Source organism: Arabidopsis thaliana, chromosome 3 (genome assembly GCF_000001735.4).
Source record: "Arabidopsis thaliana chromosome 3, partial sequence".
Lineage (NCBI taxonomy): Eukaryota > Viridiplantae > Streptophyta > Magnoliopsida > Brassicales > Brassicaceae > Arabidopsis > Arabidopsis thaliana.
Window position 1 is genome coordinate 1,147 of NC_003074.8, and position 26,625 is coordinate 27,771.

Consider the following 26,625-nt stretch of genomic DNA (forward strand, 5'->3'; position numbering starts at 1 on the left):
CCTTAGTAAATCTCAATCGCGGGTGCTTCAGAAGATTTGGTTTACTTGTGCTTTTGGTCTTTTGTTTCTTTTAAGATTTAAGTATGTTGCTTCTATCTCAGTTTTGGGTTTCGACCTCTTGTGTTGGTGGTTTGAAAGCTTTTGTTTTGTATTACTACTGTTTTTAGATTCCCTTCTATAGGGCTTAGCTTCCGGGAAAATTTCGTCTTCTGCCGACTTTGACTCCGGAGACTTTCTTGTCGTCCGCCGACTTTAGTTTCTCTTTTTGAGGATTTATATTTCACTTCGGTTCCAATCCAAGATCAATAATATAATTTTAAATGATAAAAAAAAATCAAAAATAATTTCGGGTTTGTCTTGTAATCTCTCATGTTTAAACCGGGAAACCAAATATTGGAAATAATATCCGGTTTGTCTTGTAATCTCATGTTTAAACTGGGTAACCGAATACTGGAAATAATCATCAGAATATATACCTTGCTTTCTTCTTTGTTTTATCTTTGATGATTCATGATTACAAAGATGGAACAAGTACGAGGAAACCCAAATCTTGCAAGTTCCAACTAATTGGTTGCTTCAAAGAAAATGTAAGATGTTGTTTATAAAGAGATGATATGGACAAGGAACAAGATTATTGAATGCAAAGCTTGTTTAGAGGTCTTGTTGGTATAAGAGGTCGCTCATGTAAGATCCAGTGTCACTCCAAGACGATGTACTGCAGCATCTTATCTTCTTGTGTTGCGGTATATTAAACTTGGGATCTCGAGGTACCGTCGGGTGCTTGTTCGACCTTTAAGCAACAATGGAAAACAACAACACTTAGAATAGTCGATCTGATAGTCTTCGAAATGGTTCATCAATCTATCAACAAGAAACCAGAAATTCAGGAGTTTCTATTTACCTTTTGGGAATGAATGGTCGATCAAAGTATGGCATTGGTTGTGCCTTAGGGACCAACTCTTTCCTCAGCCTTCGTATCTCTTCTTCTTCTGCTAGCTGAAGAATCCATACAAGTCTGTCATTTATTCCTACTAGTTTACATAAGAAGCAAAAAGAGTTCCCTCTAATCTATTTACCTTTTGTTGGCGTTCTCTTTCTGTTTTGTATTGCTCGACTAGGTTTATTTTCTCAGTAACCTGATACAATGAGACAATGCTGGATTTTATCATACAAGATCCACAAAAAAGACTCTGCTTGTGTAGATTCAAAGTTGAGGTCATAACGAGAAACTGAAACATACATAAATCTCAATTATGTGCAAGATTTGTCTCAAATTCTGACCTGGTAATCAAATTCTGCACGTTCTACTGCTCGAATGTCGGAATGGAGCTTTAAGTCTACTGGTATCGTGATATCTTTCACATGAGGCTTAACCAGATTCTGAAAACAGAGAGAAACATTAAAATCATCTGCTTATGTTCCATTCTATATTCTATATTTTTGAAGTGAATTTCTCCGAGAGTCATATATCAAAATCAAACAGTTATATAAATGATCTGGTATGATAGTATGTTAATGAAGAGGAAAGGGTTCTTCAGCTCACCTCAGGTTCATCAGTTGTCCAGGGAAGACCTTGAGCTATGGGGATTCTCTTTTTTGCTTTCTCCAACGTCATCTCGTGTAGCTTCTTTGCAAACTCTTCTTCTTTCATTCGTCCCCGTTCCTACGTAGACATTAGACCAACAATCATAAATCTATTCTACAACATCTGAAAAATGTTTTCCTGTAAAGTTTATACCTCAGTTCTGAGTTTAAATGGCTTCAGAGAAGTGACTTTGATCTGCTTCTTCGTTGATCTTCTACTTCCCATTGAAGCAGAGGATTCGAAGCTCTGTTACAAAAAAGAATGTCAAACTACATCAACCAGGAGAGATTGCGCAAAATCAGATTCTGCATATATCAATCCAATACACATACATTTCTTCTGCCCCTCCGGCCACCATTTGAGTTGAGACTTGAAACACTGTAACCCACCAAATCAGACATTAGAACTGAGTCTACGAAAGATCAACGGCTAATAATTGAGTACCGAAAACAAAAACTCTTTTTTGGCTACCTATTGTCCCATGATGAAGAAACTGAGGCATGAGGTTGTTCTAGTCCTAGATTCGTAGCTGTTAAGATCAAACCAGATGATGGATAGAATGAAGAACTCCAAGTGAATTGATCTGTCTCAGATTCTGAACACTTAGGCTGGCTCATTCCAGGCAATTCCCATTTCAAAGGTTGCTTAATCTGATCTTCTTCTTCCTTAGAAGTTACCTTCGAAAGTGGGAAGCAAGTAAGCTTCTCAAAAGCTTTAACTAGATGCATCACTTTACCAAATTCAGGTATACTCATTCTCGCTTCTTCCAATACTTTTTCTCTTCTCCTCTTCATCAAAGAAACCCTAGTTTCATCAGAATCTCCAAATTCGACTTGTTCATTTCCATCCTCCAAATTCTGGCTGGATTCTCCAATTTCTGATACGGATTCTCTTCGATTGTTGAAGAACTCTTCCTGTGACGCCCGTAGAGTTTCGTATGCTATACAGACACATTTCTTCATATTGGAAATGGTCTTAGCTCCACATTTGCAATCCACAGACGCGGAATCATTCTTCTCCTTCCTTGAATTCTTCTTCACCACCACGAACCTCCTCTCTCTGATCCGATTCCGTGGTGAGAAAACCGCCGGAACAGGATTAGGCTTCCATTTCGGATTCTTCTGCGCAGAAGATTTACTCGATTTCTCGAGTGGAGTCGAGTGTGAGACGAAGTTAGGGTTAGAATTCTCGGAGAATCGTGAAACCTCTTGAGCCTTGGATTGAAAACTGATCGGATCCATCACCAGAGTCTCGTGTTTAGCATTCTTCAAATTCGTCGACTCCATCGAAAGATGAGAGCAGAAAAATGTGAGAAATTAGGGTTTTGTCTTTTCGAGTGAGTGAAGGGAAGAAGAAGAAGAGAGAGGGAGAGGAGGGAATTGTCTGACCGTTGCGACTTGTGAGGAAGCTCTCGACTTTGTATGTAACGGCTCGCTCAGTCATTTACTGGATTTTCGTAATTACTACGATTAATTGCTTAATTTCAAAAAAAATTAGTTTAATGCTGGAATCTAATATGTTTGTTTGGGCTGGCCCAAACCCAATTGTTAAACTGATCTGAAATGATTGTTATACAAAAAAACCGGTTCGTGAACCGCATTGTCTCATCGATGTTCAATACTGTTTCCAACAAAAAGATTGTTGTCCTCGAGTTCGCCTTCAAGAAAGACACGAGAGAGACTCCAGCCATTGACGTCTGCAAAGGTTTGTTAGGAGACAAGGCCCGAATCAGCATCTATGATCCACAAGTCACGGAAGAACAAATCCAAAGAGACTTAACCATGAACACATTCGACTGGGACCATCCACTTCACCTCCAACCCATGAGTCCAACCACTGTGAAACAAGTCTCAGTTGCTTGGGACGCTTACGCTGCCACCAAAGACGCCCACGGAATCTGCTTGTTAACCGAGTGGGACGAGTATAAGACGCTTGACTATGAGCGGATTTTTGAAAACATGCAGAAACCAGCGTTTGTCTTCGATGGCAGAAATGTTTTTGATGCAGAGAAGCTGAGGAAGATAGGGTTTATTGTTTACTCTATTGGTAAGCCGTTGGACCAGTGGCACATGCCTGCTCTTGCTTAGCTCAGACTCTTTGCCCTTTCTCAAGATTTGGATTGTTTTTCTCTCTGTTGCTTATATCAAATAATTTGTTCTGTTTCTTCTTGACGAGATATTTTCCTATACTTATTATGTTGGTTAGAACAAGAGACTAGGTTTGGTTATTATTGCTAACTACATTTTCATATATAAAGCTTTTAGTGATTCTGATTACTGATTATCGTGGAAAATAAAAGAGATGATTAATTTCCAATATTTGTTATAATTCTCACCGTTCACGTGTCCCCTCGACATCGCATATATAACAAAACTGCCCTTGATTCCGGCAAAGAGAAAGAGAGAATATGATGATGCTAAGGCAAACGTCGAGAAAGGCTTACCTAGGGTTACAGGCGTCTCCTCTAGGGTTAGGTCGTCGATTATACCACGAGAATGTAATCGACCACTTTGAAAACCCTAGAAACGTTGGCTCCTTCAACAGGAATGACCCTAACGTTGGCACGGGATTGGTAGGAGCTCCTGCCTGCGGAGACCTCATGAGCCTCCAGATTAAGGTCGATGATTCAGGTCAGATCATTGATACTCGATTCAAGACCTTTGGCTGTGGCTCCGCTATCGCCTCATCTTCCGTTGGTATGCCTTCGAATCAGGGTTTTCAATTTTGATCGATTCGTTAAGAGGCTCATGATCAGAGTCAGGTAGATGTAGACAGGTTATAATTTGTATATTTGTTTGGTTCAGCTTCTGAATGGATCAAGGGCAAAACCTTAGACGAAGTTATGACCATCAAGAACGCGTAAGTGCCTTTTAACCATCAAAATCATGTCTCTTAGATATATCGTCAGGATTGTTATCTCTAACTCTGTTCTAGTGCTTGGAATATCCCAAATCTAGTGATATGGTTAACATTTTGATGAATGAGTCATTGTTTTGGGATTCTTAAATTTGCAGGGAAATCGCTAAGCATCTTAGGTTGCCACCGGTAAAGCTACATTGCAGTATGCTTGCAGAGGACGCTATCAAGTCCGCGGTCAGAGACTACAAGGAGAAGCAAGCAAAGACTAATGCTGCTGCTGCAGAAGAAACCGTCAAGGCCTGATGATTCCACTTATACCGCATTGTGCTGCTGCTGATGATGAATTACACAAACTTACAAAGAGAGGTGTGTTTGGTTGTTTTAGTTTTTCTCTTCTTTTCAAATGTTTATTTAAGTGCTTTGAATAAAAATAGCTGAGCATGTGACCCAGATCCCAAGTTTTTTCTGCATTGTGATGATTCCTCTTCAATGTCTTATGGAATAATTTGTTGCTGTGATATTGATAATTTTGATCATTTGATGTTAGACATAGCTGTGAGATTATAATGACACAAGCTTCAGCCTGAACATTCACAAAATAAGATCAAGTCACCAAATAAGGGCCTTAACAAATGAAAAGCCCAAAGCCTTGCCACAGCAGTCACCATTTGTCACGTCGAACCTTCTAACTGAAACAAAAGTTCTCCTCCACTTCTTATAGGCAAAGCAATTTACGAAAGTGCCCCTTTCTTCTTCCGTAGCTGCTCTCACTTCTCTCAGTGCTTATTGATCTCTCTGTTTCCACTTTCTCTCTTGCTCGCTCTCACTCTCTACCTCTCTTCTCATTTTCCCAGAGAACTACGAAAAACCAAAAATTTCCTTTGTTTTCTTCTTAATCCGATTGATTCAGAGCATTACGTATCACTCTTGCTCAACAGTTATTGCTCAGTCTCCGGCGATTTCTTTTGCGTTTTCTCGAGAAAAGTAACGGAAGATCGATTCTTTCAACTATTTCTACCCTCATACTCTTCGCCAATCATCTCGTCTTCCAACAAGCTTCGTTTTAATGGAAGAACAACAAGAATTTGAGAAACCCATCTTCGAATTCCGTCCTAAGAAGCTCAGAACCTCTCGAGTTTCGAGAAATCTCATGAAGAAGACTGGCTTCAGAGAATCTATGAATCATTACGAAGAGCTCTCTTGCAACTACGGATTGAGGGAAAACCCGAAGAAAACCCAGAAATCTTTACTCGATCATCGATTCTGTACGAGGAGGAGGAGAAATAAAAAGATCCTGATTCGATGCAAAGAATGCGGGAAAGGGTTTCTTTACGAGAAATGTCTGTTTAATCATCTCCAAGTGACGCATTCTGAAGAATCTACAAGAAGAAGCCTGTTTTGTAGGTTTAGTATTGTGCAGAGGAGAAAAAGATCGAAGAGAGTTTCCAGGTACAAGAAGATTCTTCCTCGATTCTCTGTTTCTTCTTCTTCGTGTACTATGTTTCCTGTTTCTGTGGATGATGGAGGATTATTAGAAGTCGCTGAGTCTCTGATTCTCTTGTCCATGAGTGGTGGAAAGTTCGTGAATGGTTTGGAACATTTTGGTAAAGCTCTGGGTTCGACTCAGAGAAAATTTGAAGACGGGTTATTGAGAAATGAGCAGAGACTTGTTGGTGAAGCTCTGGATTCGAATCCAGAGGTGAATTTGAGAAAAGATGGAGACTTTGAATATGGGCTTTTGAGTAATGAGCAGAAGAAACTTGTGGGGATAAGCAGAGCATCTGTTGGAACATCGAAAGAGCTTTCGGGTTACTTGGCAAACAAGAAGGGCAGAGAAGATGATGAATTGGGTCAGCAGAAACAGGCTGGAGCAAGAATACTTAGAGAAGAAACTGATAACGAACAGAAACTTGTTCGTCAAGAAACTGCATTTGAAGATTCAGTATCAGGATTTGAGATGAATATAGAGCATCGGTGTGGGCTCTGTCACAAGGTTTTCTCGACTTATCAAACTCTTGGTGGTCATCAGACGTTCCATAGAATGAGAAACAAATCCAAAAGTCAAACCAAGAGATGCAGAGAAGAATCGATAGAAGCTGAAGCTGGGATTAATAATGGTTCAGTGACGTTGACAATAAGTGCAGAGTTTGCTGAAGGCTGTTTAGGTCAGTACATGCTTTAAGAGGTTACAAGAAGTGTCACCACACGAGAGCAAATGATGGAGAGACCTTTAGATTCCATGTGGATGTTTCTATGGTTACTAGTGGAATATTTGAGCAGGAGTACTGAAGAAGAAGATCCCCTCTAATGAATAATGAAGTTTTGGAATTTTTGTTGTTGTTGTTGTCTAATGGAGTTGTGACTTGTTGTATTTTCATACGTAGAGAGGTTTCGTCTTTGGTTTTCTCAAATGGTTTGGTATTCAAAGTTGTACAGCAACTTGTAGCTGTGTTATGGTTTTAGCATTAATCGTTCTTTCAAATCTTTTTCCCTTAAGTTTGTGCATTTTGAATGTGTTACTAATATTTTGAATTACAACAAAATCTTGAGGAGCCGAATACAATCATAAACAAATCAGATGATAAAAACTCGTAAATCGTTTCTAAATTGTATTCAACTATACAATATATTGGTAATGATATTGCAACTTTAAGTTGAGAGATCATACTGGAAAAAGTACAGTATCTTTTTTTTTTTTTTTTTTTTTGACCGTATCATATCGTGTCGGTTGGTCTTCGCATTAAAATTAAAACTTTTCAAAATTAGTATGACGAATATTCATTATAAATGAAACTAAATACACATTCCTTTCTTGCGTATATTAAATGACTACGACAGAAAGATAATCGTACGATAGTTTTCAGAAATATTTGTGAGGTGTTGAAATAATATTAGAGTTTCCTAATTGTATACTTTTCTTCTTCTTTTTGCAGCCACTTATTTCTATTTATGTAAAGAAAACAGCTGTTAAGAAAATATTTTACGTCGATAAGAAACAAAACAAAAACACTTATTTCAAGTTTAATTATAGGAATATCAGATCCATCAGAATTCTGAAAAATTTGCACGTTATTAGTCTATCTATATTTTCTCAAACTTTCTATCAAAATTAGATAATTGTTTTTGGAAAGAAAAAGAGCAAAACTATTCGATTGGGCATGAAAGTCGGAAAGAATCTATAATTAGCAATATACAAAAACCCTAAACTCAAGGTCAAGACACCAATCTCAAACACGGTTTTATCATTAGAATTAAAATTTTGATTCCCATTTATAATTGAGATCTTTTATTAATTACGTTTTTTTTTTCTTTTCTTTTTTCGGCTGTGCGTGCATTAGTTGTTTAGATCCACCGGCGAAATCACTTAAGGAAAAAAAAGGCTTGATTTTTCTTCTTCTCCTCTCATCTTTTTTGTCTTCTTCTTCTTCTTTGACAAGCTCATTGCTTTGTCTTTGATCCTGCTTGTATCACGAATTCGGAGGACAACCCATTTCGATTCTCGTATCGAATTTCTTGAATCAAAGAGACGGCGGGAATCTCAAATTCAGAATTTTGCTGGGTTGTCGTAAATCCAAATGCGGTCTGAGAGAAGACTACAAATTATAAGAAGAGCGAATCGGAGTCTAACATCATCGGATTTGGGAGCTACGACTAGATCGAGAATCGAAAAGCAATCATCGAGATCGGAGAAGAAGAGGAATCGCGTAGGGAGGTGATGTTGTTTGGTTGGGGATTGGGTGGAATTAGGGTTTTATTGGATTCGATTGATCTGAATACAACAGCGGGGCTGCACGAACAAGGATGCAGCTTCACATATCGCCTAGCATGAGAAGCATTACGATATCGAGCAGCAATGAGTTTATTGATTTGATGAAGATCAAAGTCGCAGCTCGTCACATCTCTTACCGAACTCTCTTCCACACTATCTTAATCCTCGCTTTCTTGTTACCTTTTGTTTTCATCCTAACCGCTGTTGTTACCCTTGAAGGTGTCAACAAGTGCTCCTCTTTTGGTAACCCCTCTTTTCTTCTCCTTCAATCATTCTAGTTTCATTCTAGTTTTGTTGATGTGCACTTGTTTCCGTCGGATCTACCACCTAAATGTTGTTTGCTCAGCTACGTATTTTGCATCTTGTTAAGTTGTTTGGATCCAATGTTGAAGTCAACAAAGTTTCGGCATTTGAATTTTTCTTATTTGGTATCCATGAATATGTATCAGTTGAGTTACAATTGTATCATAGTATGAAGCTTCGAGCTCAGATTTCATGGCAAAATGGCATTTTGTTCAACTATCAAGTTAAGGTTTTGAGAATTCCATTGTTGTGTTTGTGTGAACTAAAAATTACAGATTTGTATCAGTATTACTAGATCAGAACCAAATACTGATGAGATGAATCTTAGAGTTGTTCCTTTTTCACTTTTATAGTTCGTATGCTTAGCTTTGCAACCCAAATCCCTTGTTATACTCATGTGATGATGAGCTGAAACTTTCTTGCCTTTTTTCCTGTTTGCTCAGATTGTTTCGGGAGGCGGCTAGGACCACGTCTTCTTGGTAGGATAGATGATTCAGAGGTGAGTGATTGCTTCTTTTCAGGTGTTTGAATTATGATCTAAAACTCTCTGTATCAGTATGTTTAAGTCCGGATTTCTTTTCTTTTCACACGTTCTGTTGCAGCAGAGACTAGTTAGAGATTTTTACAAAATTCTAAATGAAGTAAGCACTCAAGAAATTCCAGATGGTTTAAAGCTTCCAGAGTCTTTTAGTCAACTGGTTTCGGATATGAAGAACAACCACTATGATGCTAAAACATTTGCCCTCGTATTTCGAGCTATGGTACATTCTCTAATCTTCAATAAAAGCTTAAATTGTAGATTGATCCGAAACTTATATTTGATTTGATTACTCTTTTTGAACAGGTAGAGAAGTTTGAAAGGGATTTAAGGGAATCCAAATTTGCAGAACTCATGAACAAGCACTTTGCTGCAAGTTCAATTCCAAAAGGAATTCACTGTCTCTCTTTAAGACTAACCGATGAATATTCCTCCAATGCTCATGCCCGGAGACAGCTTCCTTCCCCGGAGCTTCTCCCTGTTCTCTCAGACAATGCTTACCACCATTTTGTTCTAGCTACAGATAATATCTTAGCTGCATCGGTTGTGGTCTCATCTGCTGTTCAATCATCTTCAAAACCCGAGAAAATTGTCTTCCATGTTATCACAGACAAGAAAACCTATGCGGGTATGCATTCTTGGTTTGCACTCAATTCTGTTGCTCCTGCGATTGTTGAAGTGAAAAGCGTTCATCAGTTTGATTGGTTAACAAGAGAGAATGTTCCAGTTCTTGAAGCTGTGGAAAGCCATAACAGTATCAGAAATTATTACCATGGGAATCATATTGCTGGTGCAAACCTCAGCGAAACAACCCCTCGAACATTTGCTTCGAAACTGCAGTCAAGAAGTCCCAAATACATATCTTTGCTCAACCATCTTAGAATATATCTACCAGAGGTAAAAGAAAATATGTCCTTTTACTTTCAAAAAGTTCGCCTTTCTCGTCTAAATGAACTATATGGCTCTTAATGTATAGGTTTCAAAATTTTGCCATTTCGTAAAAATGAAGTAGGTCTAGGATGAAAATTTCTGTCCTTTTATTTTAAATGTTCGGATTGAGGATATGAATGTAATGCTTGCTTTTTTTGCCTATTTGGACAGCTTTTTCCGAACTTAGACAAGGTAGTGTTCTTAGATGATGATATAGTGATACAGAAAGATTTATCTCCGCTTTGGGATATTGACCTTAACGGGAAGGTTAATGGAGCTGTGGAGACTTGTCGAGGAGAAGACGTATGGGTTATGTCAAAGCGTCTTAGGAACTACTTCAATTTTTCTCACCCGCTCATCGCAAAGCATTTAGATCCCGAAGAATGTGCTTGGGCTTATGGAATGAATATCTTTGATCTACGGACTTGGAGGAAGACAAATATCAGAGAAACGTATCATTCTTGGCTTAAAGAGGTAAAGTATCAGAGAAGCCTGTAATGTTTTGAGTTTTAGATTCGAAATTGGCAAATTATTGATCATGCTTACTGGTTTTGCTTTGATGTGCAGAATCTGAAGTCGAATCTAACAATGTGGAAACTTGGAACATTGCCTCCTGCTCTAATAGCATTTAAAGGTCATGTTCAGCCAATAGATTCCTCTTGGCATATGCTTGGATTAGGTTATCAGAGCAAGACCAACTTAGAAAATGCGAAGAAAGCTGCAGTGATTCATTACAATGGCCAATCAAAGCCGTGGCTTGAGATAGGTTTCGAGCATCTCAGACCATTCTGGACAAAATATGTTAACTACTCCAATGATTTCATTAAGAATTGTCATATCTTGGAATAGCAAACAGAAAGCTTGCATATAATCTCGAAGCAGACTGGGGATTTTGCGGGTTCTGCAGATTTACTCGGAATTTAGCTGGACCATGAAAGACCAGTTGCAGAGCAGCAGAGAAAGAGAAAGATAGAAATAAAGATTCATTCTTCTGTAAAAATAGAAGGTACCCTTTTTGAGATTCTTTTTGGTTTTGAAGTAAAGATTCCAATTTTGGATCTGTTATAAGAACAAGGAAGGTTTAAGGACATCACCAGAAGAAATTGGATTTTGGTCATGATCACAACAGTCCAAGGACCAACAACACACTGTTGCATTTGCTCCACTTGTACTCTTTTTATTTTTTTGGTTCGATTTTTGACAGTTAAAATTCCACATATTTTTTACTAAATGATTTAGTTTTAGGGATTTTATATGGACATTATTGTTTTGTTAAGGTCTCTAATTGATCAATCATAAGACTTTTCTTGGTGCAGAAGATTTTTGGTCAGATGCAATGTGCTTATCTCCTCCTCTGTCCTCTCCTATCTCTCTCCGTTTGATGTTATTTTAGATAAGATATCTAACGAAAATATGTGTTTATGACAATATTCACTATTTAGTACTGTAAATACCACACTTTTTAATATTAATTTAATGTCTTTTGTAAGAATCTTACCATTTGACCCCAAAAAATACTTGCCAATTATTTGTAAACTTGGTGGGGATAAATTAATTAATGATTGCTGATATGTCATGAAAAAAGTAATCTTTTTAGTTTAATTGCAGTGATTTGTCCCACAAAAGCAAAAGCTTTTTACATGCAAGTAAATAACTAATTAAAATAAAAAGTGTTTCAAGAATTATTTGGAACCAAAAATAGATAATAATGATTGTTGATGGATAAATTAAAAGTTATTGTATTCTTTATGTGAATGACAGATATTACAAAATAAAGTTAAAATGATATATATGTCATGCAAAAGGTAATCTTTTTAGTTTAATTTTGCTGTGATTTGTCCCACAAAGAAGCAAAAGCTTTTTACATGCAAGTAACTAACTAACTATTATTACTTGCATAAAGAATTTCTGGGAACAGAAATAAAATAAAAAATTAAAATTTGTTTCTGGATTAAGTAAGTAGTGCGTTGTTTCCAAGTAGTGATATCAATATCAAATTGTCGAATTTACACGAAGAACAAAAATAAGGAATCGAGAGAGAGAGAGAGATAGGCGCATATATGGGAAGAAAATGAGAGAAAAATGGAAACTTTGACCGCCATTGAACACTCACGAGATCTCTTCTTCTTGTATTTCTTCTCTCTCCTCTCTGTCTGATGCGTGTTCTTGATTCATCGGCTCAGATCAGTCACCAAGTAAGATTTTGATTACACCTGCGAGAGAGAGACCTAATTAGGGCTTTTCTTTTTCCGGCTTCCTTTCAAATCTGGCTGGAGATTCCTCGTTTTAAAGTTTCCTCCTTTTTTTGGATATTCCCCTGTTTAATTGTGCATTCATGTTTAGATCTCTTTTCTTCTTCTTTAATTTCTCTCATCTTTTAACATTTATATGCAATCTATCTATCTTTTACATGTGTATCTCTTTTCAGAATCCTCTGTTTATTGCTGTTTTGCATGCCGATTCATTTATTCTCTGATTACAAGATCATCATCATTGCTTTAAACCATTATATATATAGATTCTCAGGTTTCTTGTTCATCTTCACAATCACACTTATTGAAGAAAAAAATTGTTCCTTTTTTGGCTCTTTGCAGATAGAATAAATAGCAAACAAGATCCTCTGTGGAATTTGATACATAGAGAAACTGTCTAGTGCTGTGGTGTCTTTTGAGATTTTCTTGTGGTTCTGTGGATTGTTTGTTGGTTGGTTGCTTCTTGGATAAATGGCAGAAGTCCATAATCAACTAGAGATCAAGTTTCGGTTAACCGATGGTTCGGATATCGGTCCTAAAGCATTCCCTGATGCTACAACTGTTTCGGCTTTGAAGGAAACTGTTATTTCTGAATGGCCAAGAGGTCAGTTTTTTTTTATGCTTATTTACTCTTATGGCTAATAAATTGTAATATCCTTAGGCACTGTGTTTTGAGATTGTAAAGGCTTGAATCTTCTTGGAACAATGGTTTTGCTAGTTATGAAAATCATGTCCCAATACTATATCTTATGCAAAAGAAACTTCACAAATTTTTTGAGTAGATCAATTCGCACAATGTTACTCACCATCCGTAGAGTTGTACCTGTTCCTGTGATTGCTTACTTGTTCTGTTATCGGTGAGCCTAACATGAACCTGTGTTCAACTCTTTGTACTGATCATACTACTTGTCATTTTGTTCTCTTGTGTTTGACTAATGATAGAGAAGGAGAATGGGCCGAAAACAGTGAAAGAGGTGAAGTTGATAAGCGCAGGGAAGGTATTGGAGAACAGCAAGACGGTTAAAGACTACCGAAGTCCTGTCTCTAATCTCGCAGGCGCTGTCACCACAATGCACGTTATCATCCAAGCTCCGGTTACGGAAAAAGGTAAAACATTCTTTAGATTATTCTCTTGTTTTCTTAGCTCCTTCATATTCAAAGAGACAGCAGCCTCTAGTGTAGGATCAAAATCTGTTGTGGACCTCCTGACAGAGAGATGGTGTTGTGTTTGAAACAGAAAAGAAGCCTAAAGGTGACCCGAAGATGAACAAATGCGTCTGTTCAGTCATGTAAGAGAGTAGCAAAATCTCAAGAGAGACTCATCAGATTTCTGGTCCTTAAGTTTGGTCTTTCTTGTGGTTAGTATAGATTGTTTACTAATACAGATACAGAATTAAAGAGTATTGAACCATTTTTTTTTATAATAAAAAAAAATAGTATAAATCAAAGCTCTACTCTAGCTTGTTGCAAGATTGAAAGAGATCATCAATAAATCAAGGTACTGGTGATTCAGTTCCTCTTAATGGAGTCTCTGTTTTAGCTCTATTTCTCAGTTCCTCTGCATTGGGAACAAAATGGACCTGAAACCCTCTTTATCATAGAAGAGTTCCAGAATATTAGTATTGTGAGACTAAAACTAGAAATATCTCCAAATCATCGGTAGAGATGAATTAAGTAGACTGTTGTTCTCTGTTGGCAGAGAATTGTGAGACTGAACTCTCAACAACAGATGAAGAAATAATAATGTATCATCAAAGATTTAGAATTGAAAGCAAAAAGAGACAAATAAAACAAGTTTAAAGCACATATAAAGCTTAAAACATTAAAAGTAACAGAGGCGATCTGTCCTGCTGTTGCGCAGGTAGACGACTAGCAGGGGAAGAATCAACGAGCATCAGAGAATGGTATGGAGGAGAAAACACATTGAGGCATAGGTTCCATCTTTTGGGTGGTGAGATCATACACAAATATTTGGACGCCACTGAAGTAGATAGAGTTCCTTTTGATCCCTGGGACGCCACTGGGGACAACAGTGATACCCATGTCATAGATCAATGCTTCATCGCCCAAAGAATCGACTTTCACCAATTTGCCACCCACTTGGTTTTTCTTCTAGATGTGAAAATATAATGTTTTGCTGTCTTGTACTATACTTGATACCACCAAAAACTCTCCGGATACTGTGACTGCAATGCGTGTCCTGGAGCGGCGTATCAATTTCCAATAGAGTTTTTGATCTTTTTGCTGAAGAAAAGGGTCAAAATCGTGATGATTGAACGAATACCAATCAAGAGACAGAATACCAATCAAGGGTCCAAATAGTGACAAGAGAATGGGCATAACGAAGGTAGAGCTTTTGATGAGTGTAGACAAAGTCTTCAAAACACTCCAAGGGAAAGTCGTGCCACTTGTTATCTCCTTTCTTGGTAAACACACGAAAGTCGTACTCCAACATTACAACTAGGTAATCTTTGGTTTTATTGTCCATCCGAAAACAAGCTCGGTCGTATCTTAAGTAACTCCTTAAATATGGCTTATTGCTATCGGGTAGATCAATCCTCTCACCAGCTAAAGGAGATCCATACTAAGAGGTTTCAACAACAAGAGCCAGCTACCACAAGTCGTCAGACAACGACTCTGGTCTCTGGGGAAAGTCAACACCAAGTTCTCTACTTCTGTAAACGTTGTCTTGATCCTCCGGAACGTACAACACACAACTACTACTGTGTTTGTTGGATTCCTCCTTGGGAGAGAAGAGAATCAGCCATGGAATCTGATTTTGGTCAGGGCCGCAGCCTCTCGAAGCAGAGTGCCACTACCGATTTAGCTCGATTAAGAGATATCAAACTCAATCGTTTGAAAACACATCGCAGCAAGTCCGGACATAGCTCCGACCCGTTTGCTTCTTTTTCTTCTTGTCTCCCACGATTTGCTTTTTTTTTTTGCTCAAACAAACATCTATTTCGATAGTGAAACCCTAAGCGCTATATAAATTTGTTGTAATTATCAAAAATGAAGACGTCAAATATAAAACTCTTGATGAAATTGGTTCTGATATCCTCTACCTGGTTATCACACTTGGTTTAAGAGCTAATAACTAAACCGGTTATCAGCTGGTTATGGAAAATTCGAGGTCGTTTTGAGCTAAGGAGCAAGAAGAAATTGTTGGATTCAGCTGCACGTTATTTGTTTGGCGTAGAGTGATTCAGCTCAATTCTTATATACCGGTTAATGAACGATGGTTAGTTGTAGTTTGATTAGACTTGGTTTGATCATCAATGCGATCGCCTCTGGTTGGAGGCAATGTCTGCAAAACTTTAGTAAATACAATGCTTTATCCAACATGGAAGCTTTTACTTGTTTCTGGCTATATATATCCTTCATTACAAGGCCTTTCGATATTCTTTAAGACTATTAAAGCTGTATCTTCCATTTTTCTGTTTTGCCATCATCTTCGTTTTCTACCGGATACTGTCTTTTTCACAGCCCCAACAGAGACTAAGAACTGATCAAGTGAAGAGAGAGTTCTCATATCGTCTGGAGGAAAATAGCTCGCAGCTTTTCCCATTAGTGAAGTGAAGAGAAGAGAGAGCGAAGGACGAGTTACATATCTTTCCCCTAGAAGATCCTCTAGGAACCCAAACGCAGCTAGAAAATCTGATCTTCCTGCGTTTATTGGAGCTTCGAAATGAGCTGGGATAATCCTTTTAAATCTCCAGTCACGGGCTATCTCATCGATCCAATCCCTCACCTGAATCATCAGTGATGATCAAATCAAAACAAACATTTTGGAACCAAAACAAAGATTTAAACAGAGATAAGGAACCTTCTCAGGGACTTTGCTAAAGACCAAAGTCTTTACAATGGGAGAAACGATCAGCTTCTGTGACATTCGTGCGAAGCTTGCGTTTGGTTCCAAGAGATTCGAGGGACCAAGAAATAGGATTTGCAGAACCATTCTTTCCCATCCTGCAAGTGGTAAAACAAACAGAGGCCACTGAGATCTAAGATCAAGAAATAGGAAATTGACTTTTAAGAACTGCTAACCTTTTTGGCGGGTGTTAGGATTATCAACCACAGGATCATTAGGAATGTCTTTTCCTTTGCTAAGTATCTTCACAGCTAGTCCATTCTTAGCCGAGGCCAACAAGGATTCGTTGCTGATACTCGAGGGAGGTTTCCGCGGGACGAAGATCACAGCATCAGTGACTAAAAGGGTTCTTGACCGCTTATGGTAGAACGCTACTTCGACATATGGTCCAATTCCTGGATACACAATGAGAAAGTATGATTTCTAAATCTTCCAACCAAACCAGATTGAAATACTGAAAGGAACATACCAACTTCTGGGGAGCTTAGGACTTTCTGTTCGATCTCCTCAGCCCATGGCGTAGATAAGTCCCTGTCTTTGATGATTTTAGCACGAAAGATACCGAAAAACTCAAGTGGTAAGTTCAATGGCCAGCTCCATTGTCTTGGTGCAACCCATACTTGAGCCTTGGGGAACTTTCTAGAAAAAGGACCGACAAAAATCTTGTGCTCATAAGCAAACGTTGGCAGGACAATGTACTCAACCGGAGCTCCCAACTCCTTAATAAGCTGCCACACAAAAAAGAGAAGCGAAACAACCAATAGAGTTCAATCATTCTCTATTTATCAACCACTAAGTGTTACATGTCAATGTAAGTAGAGAAATGACAACAAAAAGTATGATACTTTGTCATTCAACAATTCTTTGGAGCTACTATATTAGTAAACACAAAGAACAAAATAGAACTTATGTTTTGACTGTCAAAAAAAAAAAAAAAAGAGAACAAAATAGAACCTGGACACACTCTTTGGTGGGAGCAATAGGAGCATGAACCCATAAACCTCCAGATTTTAGTTTGATGACAGTCATTCGTATATTAGTGGACACGCTGCTAAACCCTAAAGCTTGTTCTTGTTCAAACATCCATATGCAACCTTTAACCGCCTGCAAACAAACAAGGTTCAAAATTTTGTAAAAATTAAGAGGGATTCGGGCATAATTGACTTGTGATTCTGAAATTGGAGATGACTGATTAAAGAACCCTAACGGAATTGAGAGATGGAGCAAAAGCTAACCTCGGTTCTGATGGTGCGCCGGTTAAGGAAAGGACCAAGAGGAAAAGGAAAGCCAGTGAAGTTAATATAAAAGCGTTTACTTTGATCGCCGTCTACGTCATCGGTAAGGACGGTCTTGCTCGTCGAAGAAGCGGAGACCATCACCGGACTGTTAAATTCCCGGTTTACGGACATGGGTCGACCTAAATTAAATGACCCACCGAGAAAGTTGGTTTTTTTATCCAATGGAAGTTTGGGTTTCGGAAGAAACGAAGAATGTTTCGGGAGATGAACGGCCATGGCCGCTGCCGCCATTTTCTTCTTCGCTTCTCAGTTCGTTTTTTTTTTTTTTTTTAGTTCAGGTAAGGTTTTTTTATTATTATTGTACAATGGAACTAGAAGCTGATGTCTGGACACGTGGACCGGTTTAAATGGATATTTCATCCTACGTGGATATTACAAGAAATATTGTGTGGACATAAAATGTTACTCCGTTTATATCATTTTGAAACGTCAAAAGAAAGGAAACAAATTAAGAATATATTCTTGGTCAAACTGAAAGGAACATTAGAGAACTTTCTCAATTTCTTTTTTTTAATTTACACATTTTAACAAAATTACTAATTCATTCATGTGAATTATACTAAATTACCAAGTTTAATGGCGGTGGTCAAGCTTGCGCGTGGAAGCTATGATGGAAAATAATAGAACACGAAAAGCTACTTGTCATATGTGACATGGCATTCAAAATGTGAAATTCCCCAACGGCTATCAACAGTATACTGTATATAGTTACAACTTTTAAAAGTATCATCGATTAAACACATTTTTATAAGATTCGTTTTATTTCAATACTATGTTATTTAAGTAAATAAATCCTGACTTTATGATTAAGCAATTGAGACCAACTGGATGACTAAAAAAAGGAAATTAATATCCGGAAAAAAGGTAAGAAATATGACCAAAATGAAAAGGAAAATATTACTTTTGGTTAATTACATAACGCTTATCTTGTACTTTTCGTCAACCTCGAGGTTTAATTAAAATTTCGAAGGTTAGTCGAAGGAATTACGGATCTAGAGAGATCTTTTCCCTGAAAAAGAGACATATTTATCTCTCAGATTGAACTTCGATAAACCCATCCCCCCCCACAAACGACGACTCATCCTTTTTTTTTTAGAGTACTGATCGATGGCGAGAGTTGCGGTTTTGGTTGCAGGGGCGGTGCTGGCTTTTCTGCTGGCGGCGACGAATGTGACGGCGAAGAGGTGGACGGTGGGTGATAACAAGTTCTGGAATCCTAATATCAACTATACCATTTGGGCTCAGGACAAACATTTCTACCTCGACGATTGGCTCTGTACGCTCTCTAACTCTTATTGATACTTGTTATCACAGGCTTTCGGACTTAATATACGTTTTACATCAGTTGGCAAATGAATGGTTTCAAATTTTACAACTTTGAAAAAGGACCACTAGTTTCTTCACTAGCTCTGTTTTCTTATTAAAAAAAAGGATGCTTCTTTCACAGCATCCTTTGTAATTGGAAATAGATTAGGTTCTGGTTCTGTACTTCAGTAAGATCTCAAATCATGAATCTTGTTGACTTATATAGTGTTTCATTCTCATTGTGTCTGGTCAGATTTTGTATATGAGAGAAACCAATACAACGTTATAGAAGTGAACGAGACGAACTACATAAGCTGCAATCCCAATAACCCGATCGCAAATTGGAGTCGTGGAGCTGGAAGGGACTTGGTTCATCTCAATGTGACAAGGCATTACTATCTGATTAGTGGTAATGGTGGTGGATGTTACGGAGGTATGAAGCTCGCTGTTTTAGTTGAGAAACCGCCTCCTCCACCAGCTGCAGCACCTAACAAGAACAGTGCAAGAAGAACCTTCTCGGTCTCCGGTTTTGCCTATCAGTTTCTTATTCCAGTAGCTGTTTTCGCAGCAGTTGGGACACGGTACTGAGGTTGTGGTAACAATCTTTAAAGAGAAAACGATTGTTATCGGTGAAATCCGATTCGATTGATATCTTCGCAAAGTGAAGCTCTTTTGTAGTTTTAGTGTTACTCTTTTATTATGTTGGGTTCTTGGATCTTTCTCTAGTCATTCTACACTCGGGTGTGTGTGTGTGTCTTTGGAGATTGTTCATGCTTTTGCTTTTGTTCAGGGGGGGAATCATTTGTCGAAATAAACAATTGTAATATAATTTGTTTGAACAATCTTTAAAAACTTTTTTGGGCCTATGTATTGGGCTTCGATTTTTTTTGTAGTTGTAATTTGTTTGTTCATGCTTTTGCTTTTGTTAGGGGGAAAAATCATGTGTTGAAAAAACAACTGAACAATCTTGTAAAACTTTATTAGGCCTATGTATTGGGCTTCGACCGACCAAAAAAACAAACAAACTTGGGCTTCGATTTGTAAGTTAGATATCCTTTTCATCGTGGACCCATAAATGGTACTTGTCCATATCGATGATATGTATGTACTGTATGTTTTGATTGTTGACAAAAATATGTATTTTGTTTTTCAAAAATTAATAAATGCAAATACAGATGACTTTGGCCAGTGGTACCGACACTGTATGTACAGTAATCTGATGTTTCCCTTGAATAACTACAAAATTTATCCGAACGATCATTTAACACTTTGAATAAAACAAAATCTTACTAATTCTTGAACACACATTTTTTGTATGGTTATAGATTTTTATGATATAAACGTGTGAAAAAGGAATGTTAGAGCATTTGACTTGTTTCATCAGTTGATCAAATTTCCACGTTCATTTTAGTATTTGCTTTAGAACATTTGACTATATTTATCACTTACTATAAGAATTTGCTCGCTTTGCGCTGTCAACAAAACAAATACCAAAAAAAAAATATTAGCTCACACCACACAAATTAATTTTTTTATAAAAAAACTCAAAAAAGAAATCTAACCCAAAGTCCAAACAGCTGATCGTTTTCTAAATTTCTAATCAGCTGGAAAATGGTAGTTTTATTCCGCTAGATTCGAATCCAAACTAAAGTACCTTAGTTACATTTTTACGAAAATGGTATATACACCGATCAAAAATATCAAGATACTTATCAGATAACGGTCTTTAGATAATGGATGTAAGAGAAATGAGCTCCGATACCTTTTTGTATTAAAACAAAATATACGTAGAATGAGAAAGTAACTAAACAATAATTGAAGTTTTGTCATGTATAGGTGATATAATAATAAGTTGCAATTTTGTCGCATTGCCACTTGACATCAAAGACAAAAGGATGTTTGGGAACACGTTTATCCTTTTAGTGTCCTTTCAACGACCACACTTTTCTCCATCTTCAAGTCGTCTTATGCTCAACTTGTTTTATTTATATTTCTTGGCTATTTTTATTTTGTTTTAGTCGAGTTTTATTTACGCAAGGATGGCCACACTATCTCTGCGATCTATGTACAAATTCGTTTTATGGTGTAATGGGTAAAAATAATCACTTGATAAACCAAGTCCAATATAGATTCGTCTTGAATTTTGACATCGACCAAGGTCTTTCTATATGAAACACCAAAAAACAAGTATTCTTACTTCTCTACTTCTTTGATCTTTTTCCTTCGTCTTTATGTATGTGTTAAGTTGACCAAACAAAAAAAAGGATTATGTGTTGAATATTTTCCGAGTAACTAATTTTTGTTGATGATAAGAAATTTTGGTCTAGATCAATACGCCACTATCAAAAATATTGCAAATCCATTAGACAAAATAACCATTTTGTTGAAATCATAATCCAAGTCTCTTACGTTGATTTTGAAGAATATCCTTCTTCGTTTTTTAGGCAACTATTTTGAAGAAAATATAATGTTTAGTTTTAGTAGTTATATTCATATTTAATTAAATATTTTGTTTCAAAATTTATTTCTTACAACGAAAAAAAATGAGGATCTTTTGTCCATGTTCTCGTTAAATCCAAACAATCTGGATTTTTAGCCTATATAAACTCCATATACGATATTTGCAGTGTGATAATATTTGTGACTCGCTTAATACCTTCTTCCAAACAATTAGTAATACACTAATACTAGTAGTCTACTATGCAAAACAAATATATATATTACACTTAACCCATGATTAGGGTTTAATCTAGTCATGTCCCAAACAGTGGACACCATGATTAGACACTTTAGCCTATCAAATCCCTAGATTTTTTATTTGTATGGTTTAAATTAAAAAATAATTAAAAATTAACCAGCTAGTCAGACTATTTAGTTTATTGACTAAAGCTGGCAGTTTAAATTGTATCATTTGTTCATCACATCGAAAATGACGTGATTGTAAACTAATCTGACCACGAGATTTGATCATTTGAAGATGTTTAATTTTATAGTTCAAACCCATAAAAGAATTCACTTTCAATTTTAAATTATTGTTGTTGTGGTACTTTCCGGATTTTCGACTATGTAAAGGGCCTAAATTAGTTAGATAATAGCTTGACCCTTATCCAAAAGTCAACCACACGTCCCGACAAAACAAACAGCTCTTGAAGGGTTTTTTTGGTCATAAGATTTTTGTTCCCCATGTTTCTTCAAACATCAAAATCTTTACGATATTAAAATTCTCTGACCCCAACTTTAGGATTATATTTTTTATTTTTGACTATTTTCTTGCAAACATAGATTTCAATTTCTTTAAGATGTATCCATGTTAAAATTATCTAAAACCAGGTTACAATTCTTGACCCTTCTTGTCTCGAGTTTAAGTAAACGTCTTAGTCGTTTGGATACAATACCGTATATATATCAAGAAATGTCAAACCTTTGTTAATGTTTTCATTTAGTTTCAGAAAATAGTTTCAATATACTTGATTCCCTTTTCTGTTGCGTCCATAACAACTCCATATCGAGTGAATTCTAAAATAAATTTTTTGAGTTTATATATATCGATTCGAATAGTAAAATCTAATTTGAAAAATATGGAAACATGATTAAGAAAATGGAACTGATACTTTCCGTTATTCATAAGGTATCAATAGGCTGTTCCTTAGGTGTCAAAAAAAGAATAAAATAGAAATACTCATTGCAAAAACAAATGTCAGTTAATTAGTTTAAGTTGATTCCTTTAATTCTCTCAAAACTCTGAAGAACATGCAAGGCAGACACTAGTTATGTTTTGTTTCAGCAAATCCGAAAACATAATTTATGAAACGCAAATCGTTGGCCGAATATTCCCAAAATTACGTTATTATTCATTATGTCATTTAATATCAAAGAGATTAGATCTGTATAATCAGACTTAGTATACTTTGATTTTGAGTCTTTTGACAATTTTCGGCTTCAAAATTTCAGTTTAGGCACAGGAAAAATACTCATAATGATTCGAACGGTGTAACATATAGTATCAATAAATTGACCAAAGTCATGCCGCAATATATATGTTAATAATTAGCGAATGATCAAAATTATGATTTTGGAATCAAATAAATCCTTTTAGGATTTTTTTTTTTGTATCCATTCAAACCCCAGTCTGCATGGAGATATATTTACACATATCTCACATACAAATCCTTTATTTATAACAAAAAAGTTATAAATGGCATAGTAGTTATTCTAATGTTAACTTTATTCATCTTCTTCTCAAATGGGCATCATATGGTATACAAATAAAATAATCATAGATGAATCAACGCATAAGCTAATGAGATACCATTAGTAGATTTTCGAAACTTTGGTGAAGCAATAACTAGAGAGACCACACATAGTAGTTATTCTGTTGGCTATTTTAGTTAATTGAAGATGATGTTCTGAACTATATTATAACAAATGCAAGTTGGTCCTTTTGTGTTTGGCTCATAAAAGAATAAGGTGAATGCTTATTGCCTATTCCATATCTCACATTTAATATCGACCTGTAAAAATAGTGAACAAAAGAAGATCAAACATATACTTGGAACCGTAAACAGTTCTATATCCAACACTTATACGATCGACAAGACGACGTACAACATTATTTTTACTACATAGAACCATACACGATAAACATAAGGCTCTAGTGCTCTACCATACGGCCTAATATATATTTTCGATTTATTTATAGTATACTACAATAGTTTGTATTCTTTGGAAATCAAAGTCCGAACGTAACATATACCCACTAGGTCAACCATTGACTCAAAGAACTTAATTACATTATACTTACACTTACATTCGTTTAAACTAAAAAGTGCATTTTGTCGCCATTGGAGTTATTGCCTCGTAGTGCCGGTCTTGTGAGGCAAGCTTCGGAAAAGAAAAAAAACAAGCTTCTATATATGTGATCCATTTAAGTTATTGATATTCTTATCACATATATAATGGTTTCAATATAATAACCCACTATTTCACTACTAATATCAAATAAAACCTAGATTTGTATCTTCTGATGATTATTGTTGTTTTAAGATGTGAGAGAGATTAACATGGATAGTAAGACTCGTGACATCAACTCGAACTTTAAAAAAGAAATACCAAGTAAATAATTTTCCGTACCTGATAATATAAAGAAAGTATTGATTATGGTTCACTCAAATACTTAACATCAATTTACAACAAGGAAAAAGTCTAGTAAACAACCGAATATTGTTGGTCCACAAAATTTACTATATGTTAATGTACAAATAGCAACTAAGATGGCTTTTACAAGTTAAACACCATAAATTTGGTTATTCCATCAACCTGTTAAACAAAATAATTTAATAACAAAAGATGCAAGTTGAATATTTTTCATAAGACTAATAAAAAAAAGATAGCTTAAATGCGAAAATTAATTAGAACAGAGAGATTGGACCACAATAAATTAGTAATAATATTATTATTAAAGAAATTCCATGTTTAGCCCGTAGACTTTTGAACACCAATGTCAAGGCTGCACGAAATCGATCTAAGAAAATTAGACATTGAAACAGAAGACTCTTGTCTCTTTGTTTCTCTCTGTATATATACACACAGTAATATCCATATCTAGAGAGATCTACAAAAATTGAGATTAAAGTAATTTATCTTTCAGAAAATGGCGGTTGAAGACGATGTATCTTTGATAAGAACGACGACGTTAGTGGCACCAACAAGACCCACGATTACAGTTCCTCATAGACCTCCGGCGATCGAAACGGCGGCGTATTTCTTTGGCGGTGGAGATGGGCTTAGTCTAAGCCCAGGGCCACTTTCTTTTGTCTCTTCTTTGTTTGTTGATAACTTCCCTGACGTCTTGACGCCGGATAACCAACGGACGACGTCGTTTACTCAGCTTCTTAACGGAACTATGTCGGTGTCTCCTGGTGGCGGAGGACGTTCAACGGCGGGGATGTTCGCCGGAGGAGGTCCGATGTTTACAATCCCTTCTGGTTTCAGCCCTTCTAGTCTTCTCACCTCGCCCATGTTCTTTCCCCCGCAGGTAATTAAACCCTATCTCATTTTCTAGATACTTTAATTGTTCATTTTATTGATAATCATAGTCGTTAGAAGTTAATAAGGTCTTAAAATCTTAATGAATAATTAATAAACCTTAATTAACCCAATTTCTAAATAAATTCATGATTAACACTTTGTCTTATGATTAATAGTTAATAAGGTCTTAATGAAATATCATGGCTTATCTCAAAACTTATATAGTACGCAATCGTCTAAAAATTGAGAAAAACACGACAAGAATAGTATAGACCACAACCTTGTTTGGACATTTTTCATATAATTTTCCTTTTTCGTATTGGTATCAATTAAATCGAGAGTATGATTTACACTGCAGTCGTCAGCTCATACCGGCTTTATTCAACCACGGCAGCAGTCACAACCGCAACCACAACGACCAGACACGTTTCCTCACCATATGCCACCATCGACATCCGTCGCCGTCCATGGTCGTCAATCTTTAGACGTTTCACAAGTAGATCAAAGAGCTCGAAACCATTATAATAATCCGGGGAATAACAATAATAACCGGTCGTATAACGTTGTGAACGTTGATAAACCGGCGGATGACGGTTATAACTGGAGGAAGTACGGACAAAAGCCTATCAAAGGGTGTGAATATCCAAGGAGTTATTACAAATGTACACATGTTAACTGTCCGGTGAAGAAGAAAGTCGAACGGTCATCGGATGGACAGATCACTCAGATCATTTACAAAGGTCAACATGATCACGAGAGGCCTCAGAATCGCCGTGGCGGTGGAGGCAGAGATTCCACTGAGGTTGGTGGTGCAGGGCAAATGATGGAATCTAGTGATGATAGTGGTTATCGTAAGGATCATGATGATGATGATGATGATGATGAAGATGATGAAGATCTTCCGGCTTCAAAGATAAGGTATAGTAGAAGTGCATCTGATTATCATACATAGTATTAGTATAATGGTCATGGCATTGCCAATTAATTAGTTAATATATATCGGGATTATAGAAGAATAGACGGTGTGTCGACGACTCACCGGACGGTGACCGAGCCTAAGATTATCGTTCAGACAAAAAGTGAAGTCGATCTTCTCGACGATGGCTATAGGTGGCGTAAGTACGGACAAAAAGTTGTCAAAGGAAATCCCCATCCAAGGTACTAATACTTAGGGTTGTGCTTATTGAATCTATATAGAAATAATTTGATTATTGTATACATTATTTCACATTCATTTTGTTTAAATACTCGTTTTATTTTGGTATTATTAGGAGCTATTATAAATGTACAACGCCAAATTGTACGGTCCGTAAACATGTAGAGAGAGCTTCCACGGATGCTAAGGCTGTGATTACAACTTACGAAGGTAAACACAATCACGATGTCCCTGCCGCTAGAAACGGTACCGCGGCAGCAACCGCAGCTGCGGTGGGGCCGTCTGACCACCATCGTATGAGATCAATGTCGGGGAACAATATGCAACAACATATGAGTTTCGGTAACAATAATAACACAGGCCAATCTCCGGTTCTTTTGAGGTTGAAAGAAGAGAAAATCACAATTTGACTTTTAAGAACCAAAGATTTCGAGATTGATATTTAGGATTGGTTTAGCCGCTTGGTGATTGATTCTGAACCGGGCTACTACTTATTGATGACTTGTATAACAACATGTGTGATGTGAATTGAGTGCATGCTTTTGACTAAACGAAAGAAATTTGTTTTGTTTTTTTCTTTTTCTTCATAAATTATGAATTTATTATTTTGTACCTAATCATTGTTTGATGTAACATATAGATTATTTTTTTCATTACAGTTTTTTCCCTTCAAAAATTTAGTAAAAAAATATCTTCATTTTTTTGTTAGGGTGTAAGATAAATCTATTTTAA

At 36.6% G+C, this 26,625-nt stretch overlaps 9 protein-coding genes and 1 long non-coding RNA gene across 20 annotated transcripts; 8 read left to right on the plus strand and 2 right to left on the minus strand.

Moving 5' to 3' along the window:
• Positions 1–462: 462 nt before the first annotated feature.
• Positions 463–3,013, minus strand: AT3G01015 (TPX2 (targeting protein for Xklp2) protein family). Its single transcript, NM_110965.4, has 8 exons — positions 2,057–3,013; positions 1,918–1,963; positions 1,739–1,831; positions 1,544–1,663; positions 1,282–1,380; positions 1,077–1,136; positions 902–996; positions 463–790 (listed from the first exon to the last, which is right to left on the minus strand). Exons 1-8 carry the CDS (start codon positions 2,869–2,871, stop codon positions 652–654), a joined length of 1,467 nt encoding a protein of 488 aa, NP_186749.2. The 5' UTR covers positions 2,872–3,013; the 3' UTR covers positions 463–651.
• A 182-nt stretch (positions 3,014–3,195) lies between these two features.
• On the plus strand, positions 3,196–3,672 carry AT3G01010 (UDP-glucose/GDP-mannose dehydrogenase family protein; the record flags this gene model as incomplete). Its single annotated transcript, NM_110966.1, has 1 exon — positions 3,196–3,672. The coding sequence occupies one exon, from the start codon at positions 3,196–3,198 to the stop codon at positions 3,670–3,672; it is 477 nt and encodes a 158-aa protein (NP_186750.1).
• Positions 3,673–3,957: 285 nt separating this feature from the next.
• On the plus strand, positions 3,958–5,003 carry ISU2 (ISCU-like 2). Its single transcript, NM_110967.3, has 3 exons — positions 3,958–4,281; positions 4,390–4,444; positions 4,600–5,003. The coding sequence occupies exons 1-3, from the start codon at positions 3,993–3,995 to the stop codon at positions 4,745–4,747; spliced, it is 492 nt and encodes a 163-aa protein (NP_186751.1). The 5' UTR covers positions 3,958–3,992; the 3' UTR covers positions 4,748–5,003.
• A 507-nt stretch (positions 5,004–5,510) lies between these two features.
• AT3G01030 (C2H2 and C2HC zinc fingers superfamily protein) lies at positions 5,511–6,626 on the plus strand (the record flags this gene model as incomplete). Its single annotated transcript, NM_110968.3, has 1 exon — positions 5,511–6,626. One exon carries the CDS (start codon positions 5,511–5,513, stop codon positions 6,624–6,626), a length of 1,116 nt encoding a protein of 371 aa, NP_186752.3.
• A 950-nt stretch (positions 6,627–7,576) lies between these two features.
• On the plus strand, positions 7,577–11,551 carry GAUT13 (galacturonosyltransferase 13). Of its 3 annotated transcripts, none has more exons than NM_001337305.1 (7): positions 7,577–7,656; positions 7,783–8,456; positions 8,960–9,015; positions 9,122–9,277; positions 9,361–9,951; positions 10,156–10,458; positions 10,552–11,326. In NM_001337305.1, exons 2-7 carry the CDS (start codon positions 8,246–8,248, stop codon positions 10,831–10,833), a joined length of 1,599 nt encoding a protein of 532 aa, NP_001319437.1. In that variant the 5' UTR covers positions 7,577–7,656; positions 7,783–8,245; the 3' UTR covers positions 10,834–11,326. The 3 variants fall into 3 exon arrangements, with proteins under 3 accessions (NP_001319437.1, NP_001118545.1, NP_001319436.1); NM_001337304.1 differs by lacking the exon at positions 7,577–7,656 and having other exon boundaries at positions 7,793–8,456; positions 9,361–9,682; positions 9,782–9,951; positions 10,552–11,302; NM_001125073.2 differs by lacking the exon at positions 7,577–7,656 and having other exon boundaries at positions 7,748–8,456; positions 10,552–11,551.
• Positions 11,552–11,899: 348 nt separating this feature from the next.
• On the plus strand, positions 11,900–14,760 carry MUB1 (membrane-anchored ubiquitin-fold protein 1 precursor). Of its 5 annotated transcripts, none has more exons than NM_001337306.1 (5): positions 11,993–12,179; positions 12,579–12,840; positions 13,179–13,343; positions 13,474–13,734; positions 14,098–14,328. In NM_001337306.1, exons 2-4 carry the CDS (start codon positions 12,708–12,710, stop codon positions 13,527–13,529), a joined length of 354 nt encoding a protein of 117 aa, NP_001319438.1. In that variant the 5' UTR covers positions 11,993–12,179; positions 12,579–12,707; the 3' UTR covers positions 13,530–13,734; positions 14,098–14,328. The 5 variants fall into 5 exon arrangements, with proteins under 5 accessions (NP_186754.1, NP_001319438.1, NP_001327138.1 ...); NM_001337307.1 differs by having other exon boundaries at positions 12,084–12,179; positions 13,474–13,525; positions 14,098–14,760; NM_110970.2 differs by lacking the exon at positions 14,098–14,328 and having other exon boundaries at positions 11,900–12,179; positions 13,474–13,781.
• A 27-nt stretch (positions 14,761–14,787) lies between these two features.
• Positions 14,788–15,174, plus strand: AT3G00970. Its single transcript, NR_140792.1, has 2 exons — positions 14,788–14,890; positions 15,027–15,174. It is a non-coding gene; the product is annotated as an other RNA (long non-coding RNA).
• A 310-nt stretch (positions 15,175–15,484) lies between these two features.
• AT3G01060 (lysine-tRNA ligase) lies at positions 15,485–17,763 on the minus strand. 3 transcript variants are annotated; one of them, NM_110971.4, is made up of 6 exons: positions 17,343–17,763; positions 17,062–17,211; positions 16,577–16,835; positions 16,284–16,502; positions 16,063–16,205; positions 15,485–15,987 (listed from the first exon to the last, which is right to left on the minus strand). In NM_110971.4, the coding sequence occupies exons 1-6, from the start codon at positions 17,634–17,636 to the stop codon at positions 15,685–15,687; spliced, it is 1,368 nt and encodes a 455-aa protein (NP_566129.1). In that variant the 5' UTR covers positions 17,637–17,763; the 3' UTR covers positions 15,485–15,684. The 3 variants fall into 3 exon arrangements, with proteins under 3 accessions (NP_566129.1, NP_974201.1, NP_974200.2); NM_202472.1 differs by having other exon boundaries at positions 15,497–15,962; positions 17,343–17,694; NM_202471.2 differs by having other exon boundaries at positions 15,497–15,987; positions 16,284–16,478; positions 17,343–17,667.
• Positions 17,764–18,262: 499 nt separating this feature from the next.
• On the plus strand, positions 18,263–19,660 carry ENODL16 (early nodulin-like protein 16). Its single transcript, NM_110972.2, has 2 exons — positions 18,263–18,681; positions 18,964–19,660. Exons 1-2 carry the CDS (start codon positions 18,513–18,515, stop codon positions 19,296–19,298), a joined length of 504 nt encoding a protein of 167 aa, NP_186756.1. The 5' UTR covers positions 18,263–18,512; the 3' UTR covers positions 19,299–19,660.
• Positions 19,661–24,208: 4,548 nt separating this feature from the next.
• On the plus strand, positions 24,209–26,566 carry WRKY58 (WRKY DNA-binding protein 58; the record flags this gene model as incomplete). 3 transcript variants are annotated; one of them, NM_110973.3, is made up of 5 exons in its annotated part: positions 24,361–24,596; positions 24,711–24,744; positions 25,096–25,655; positions 25,749–25,895; positions 26,009–26,495. In NM_110973.3, the coding sequence occupies 5 exons, from the start codon at positions 24,361–24,363 to the stop codon at positions 26,301–26,303; spliced, it is 1,272 nt and encodes a 423-aa protein (NP_186757.2). In that variant the 3' UTR covers positions 26,304–26,495. The 3 variants fall into 3 exon arrangements, with proteins under 3 accessions (NP_001325618.1, NP_001325619.1, NP_186757.2); NM_001337310.1 differs by having other exon boundaries at positions 24,209–24,744; positions 26,009–26,566; NM_001337311.1 differs by having other exon boundaries at positions 24,293–24,744; positions 25,096–25,895.
• Positions 26,567–26,625: the final 59 nt, after the last annotated feature.

Bases quoted from the DNA above. Each gene is read 5' to 3' on its own strand.
- AT3G01015 (NM_110965.4), bottom strand. From the start codon at position 2,871: ATGGAGTCGACGAATTTGAAGAATGCTAAACACGAGACTCTGGTGATG. The intron at 1,664-1,738 runs GTATAAACTTTA...ATGTCTACGTAG, and splicing joins CATTTAAACTCAGAACTGAG to GAACGGGGACGAATGAAAGA. The intron at 791-901 runs GTAAATAGAAAC...TGTTGCTTAAAG, and splicing joins CGACCATTCATTCCCAAAAG to GTCGAACAAGCACCCGACGG.
- ISU2 (NM_110967.3), top strand. From the start codon at position 3,993: ATGATGATGCTAAGGCAAACGTCGAGAAAGGCTTACCTAGGGTTACAG. The intron at 4,282-4,389 runs GTATGCCTTCGA...TGTTTGGTTCAG, and splicing joins TATCGCCTCATCTTCCGTTG to CTTCTGAATGGATCAAGGGC. The intron at 4,445-4,599 runs GTAAGTGCCTTT...TTAAATTTGCAG, and splicing joins GTTATGACCATCAAGAACGC to GGAAATCGCTAAGCATCTTA.
- GAUT13 (NM_001337305.1), top strand. From the start codon at position 8,246: ATGCAGCTTCACATATCGCCTAGCATGAGAAGCATTACGATATCGAGC. The intron at 9,952-10,155 runs GTAAAAGAAAAT...CTATTTGGACAG, and splicing joins TTAGAATATATCTACCAGAG to CTTTTTCCGAACTTAGACAA. The intron at 10,459-10,551 runs GTAAAGTATCAG...TTTGATGTGCAG, and splicing joins ATCATTCTTGGCTTAAAGAG to AATCTGAAGTCGAATCTAAC.
- MUB1 (NM_110970.2), top strand. From the start codon at position 12,708: ATGGCAGAAGTCCATAATCAACTAGAGATCAAGTTTCGGTTAACCGAT. The intron at 12,841-13,178 runs GTCAGTTTTTTT...GACTAATGATAG, and splicing joins TATTTCTGAATGGCCAAGAG to AGAAGGAGAATGGGCCGAAA. The intron at 13,344-13,473 runs GTAAAACATTCT...TGTTTGAAACAG, and splicing joins AGCTCCGGTTACGGAAAAAG to AAAAGAAGCCTAAAGGTGAC.
- AT3G01060 (NM_110971.4), bottom strand. From the start codon at position 17,636: ATGGCGGCAGCGGCCATGGCCGTTCATCTCCCGAAACATTCTTCGTTT. The intron at 16,836-17,061 runs GTTCTATTTTGT...TTTGTGTGGCAG, and splicing joins CCACCAAAGAGTGTGTCCAG to CTTATTAAGGAGTTGGGAGC. The intron at 15,988-16,062 runs GTTCCTTATCTC...CTGATGATTCAG, and splicing joins TTAGCAAAGTCCCTGAGAAG to GTGAGGGATTGGATCGATGA.
- ENODL16 (NM_110972.2), top strand. From the start codon at position 18,513: ATGGCGAGAGTTGCGGTTTTGGTTGCAGGGGCGGTGCTGGCTTTTCTG. The intron at 18,682-18,963 runs GTACGCTCTCTA...GTGTCTGGTCAG, and splicing joins CTACCTCGACGATTGGCTCT to ATTTTGTATATGAGAGAAAC.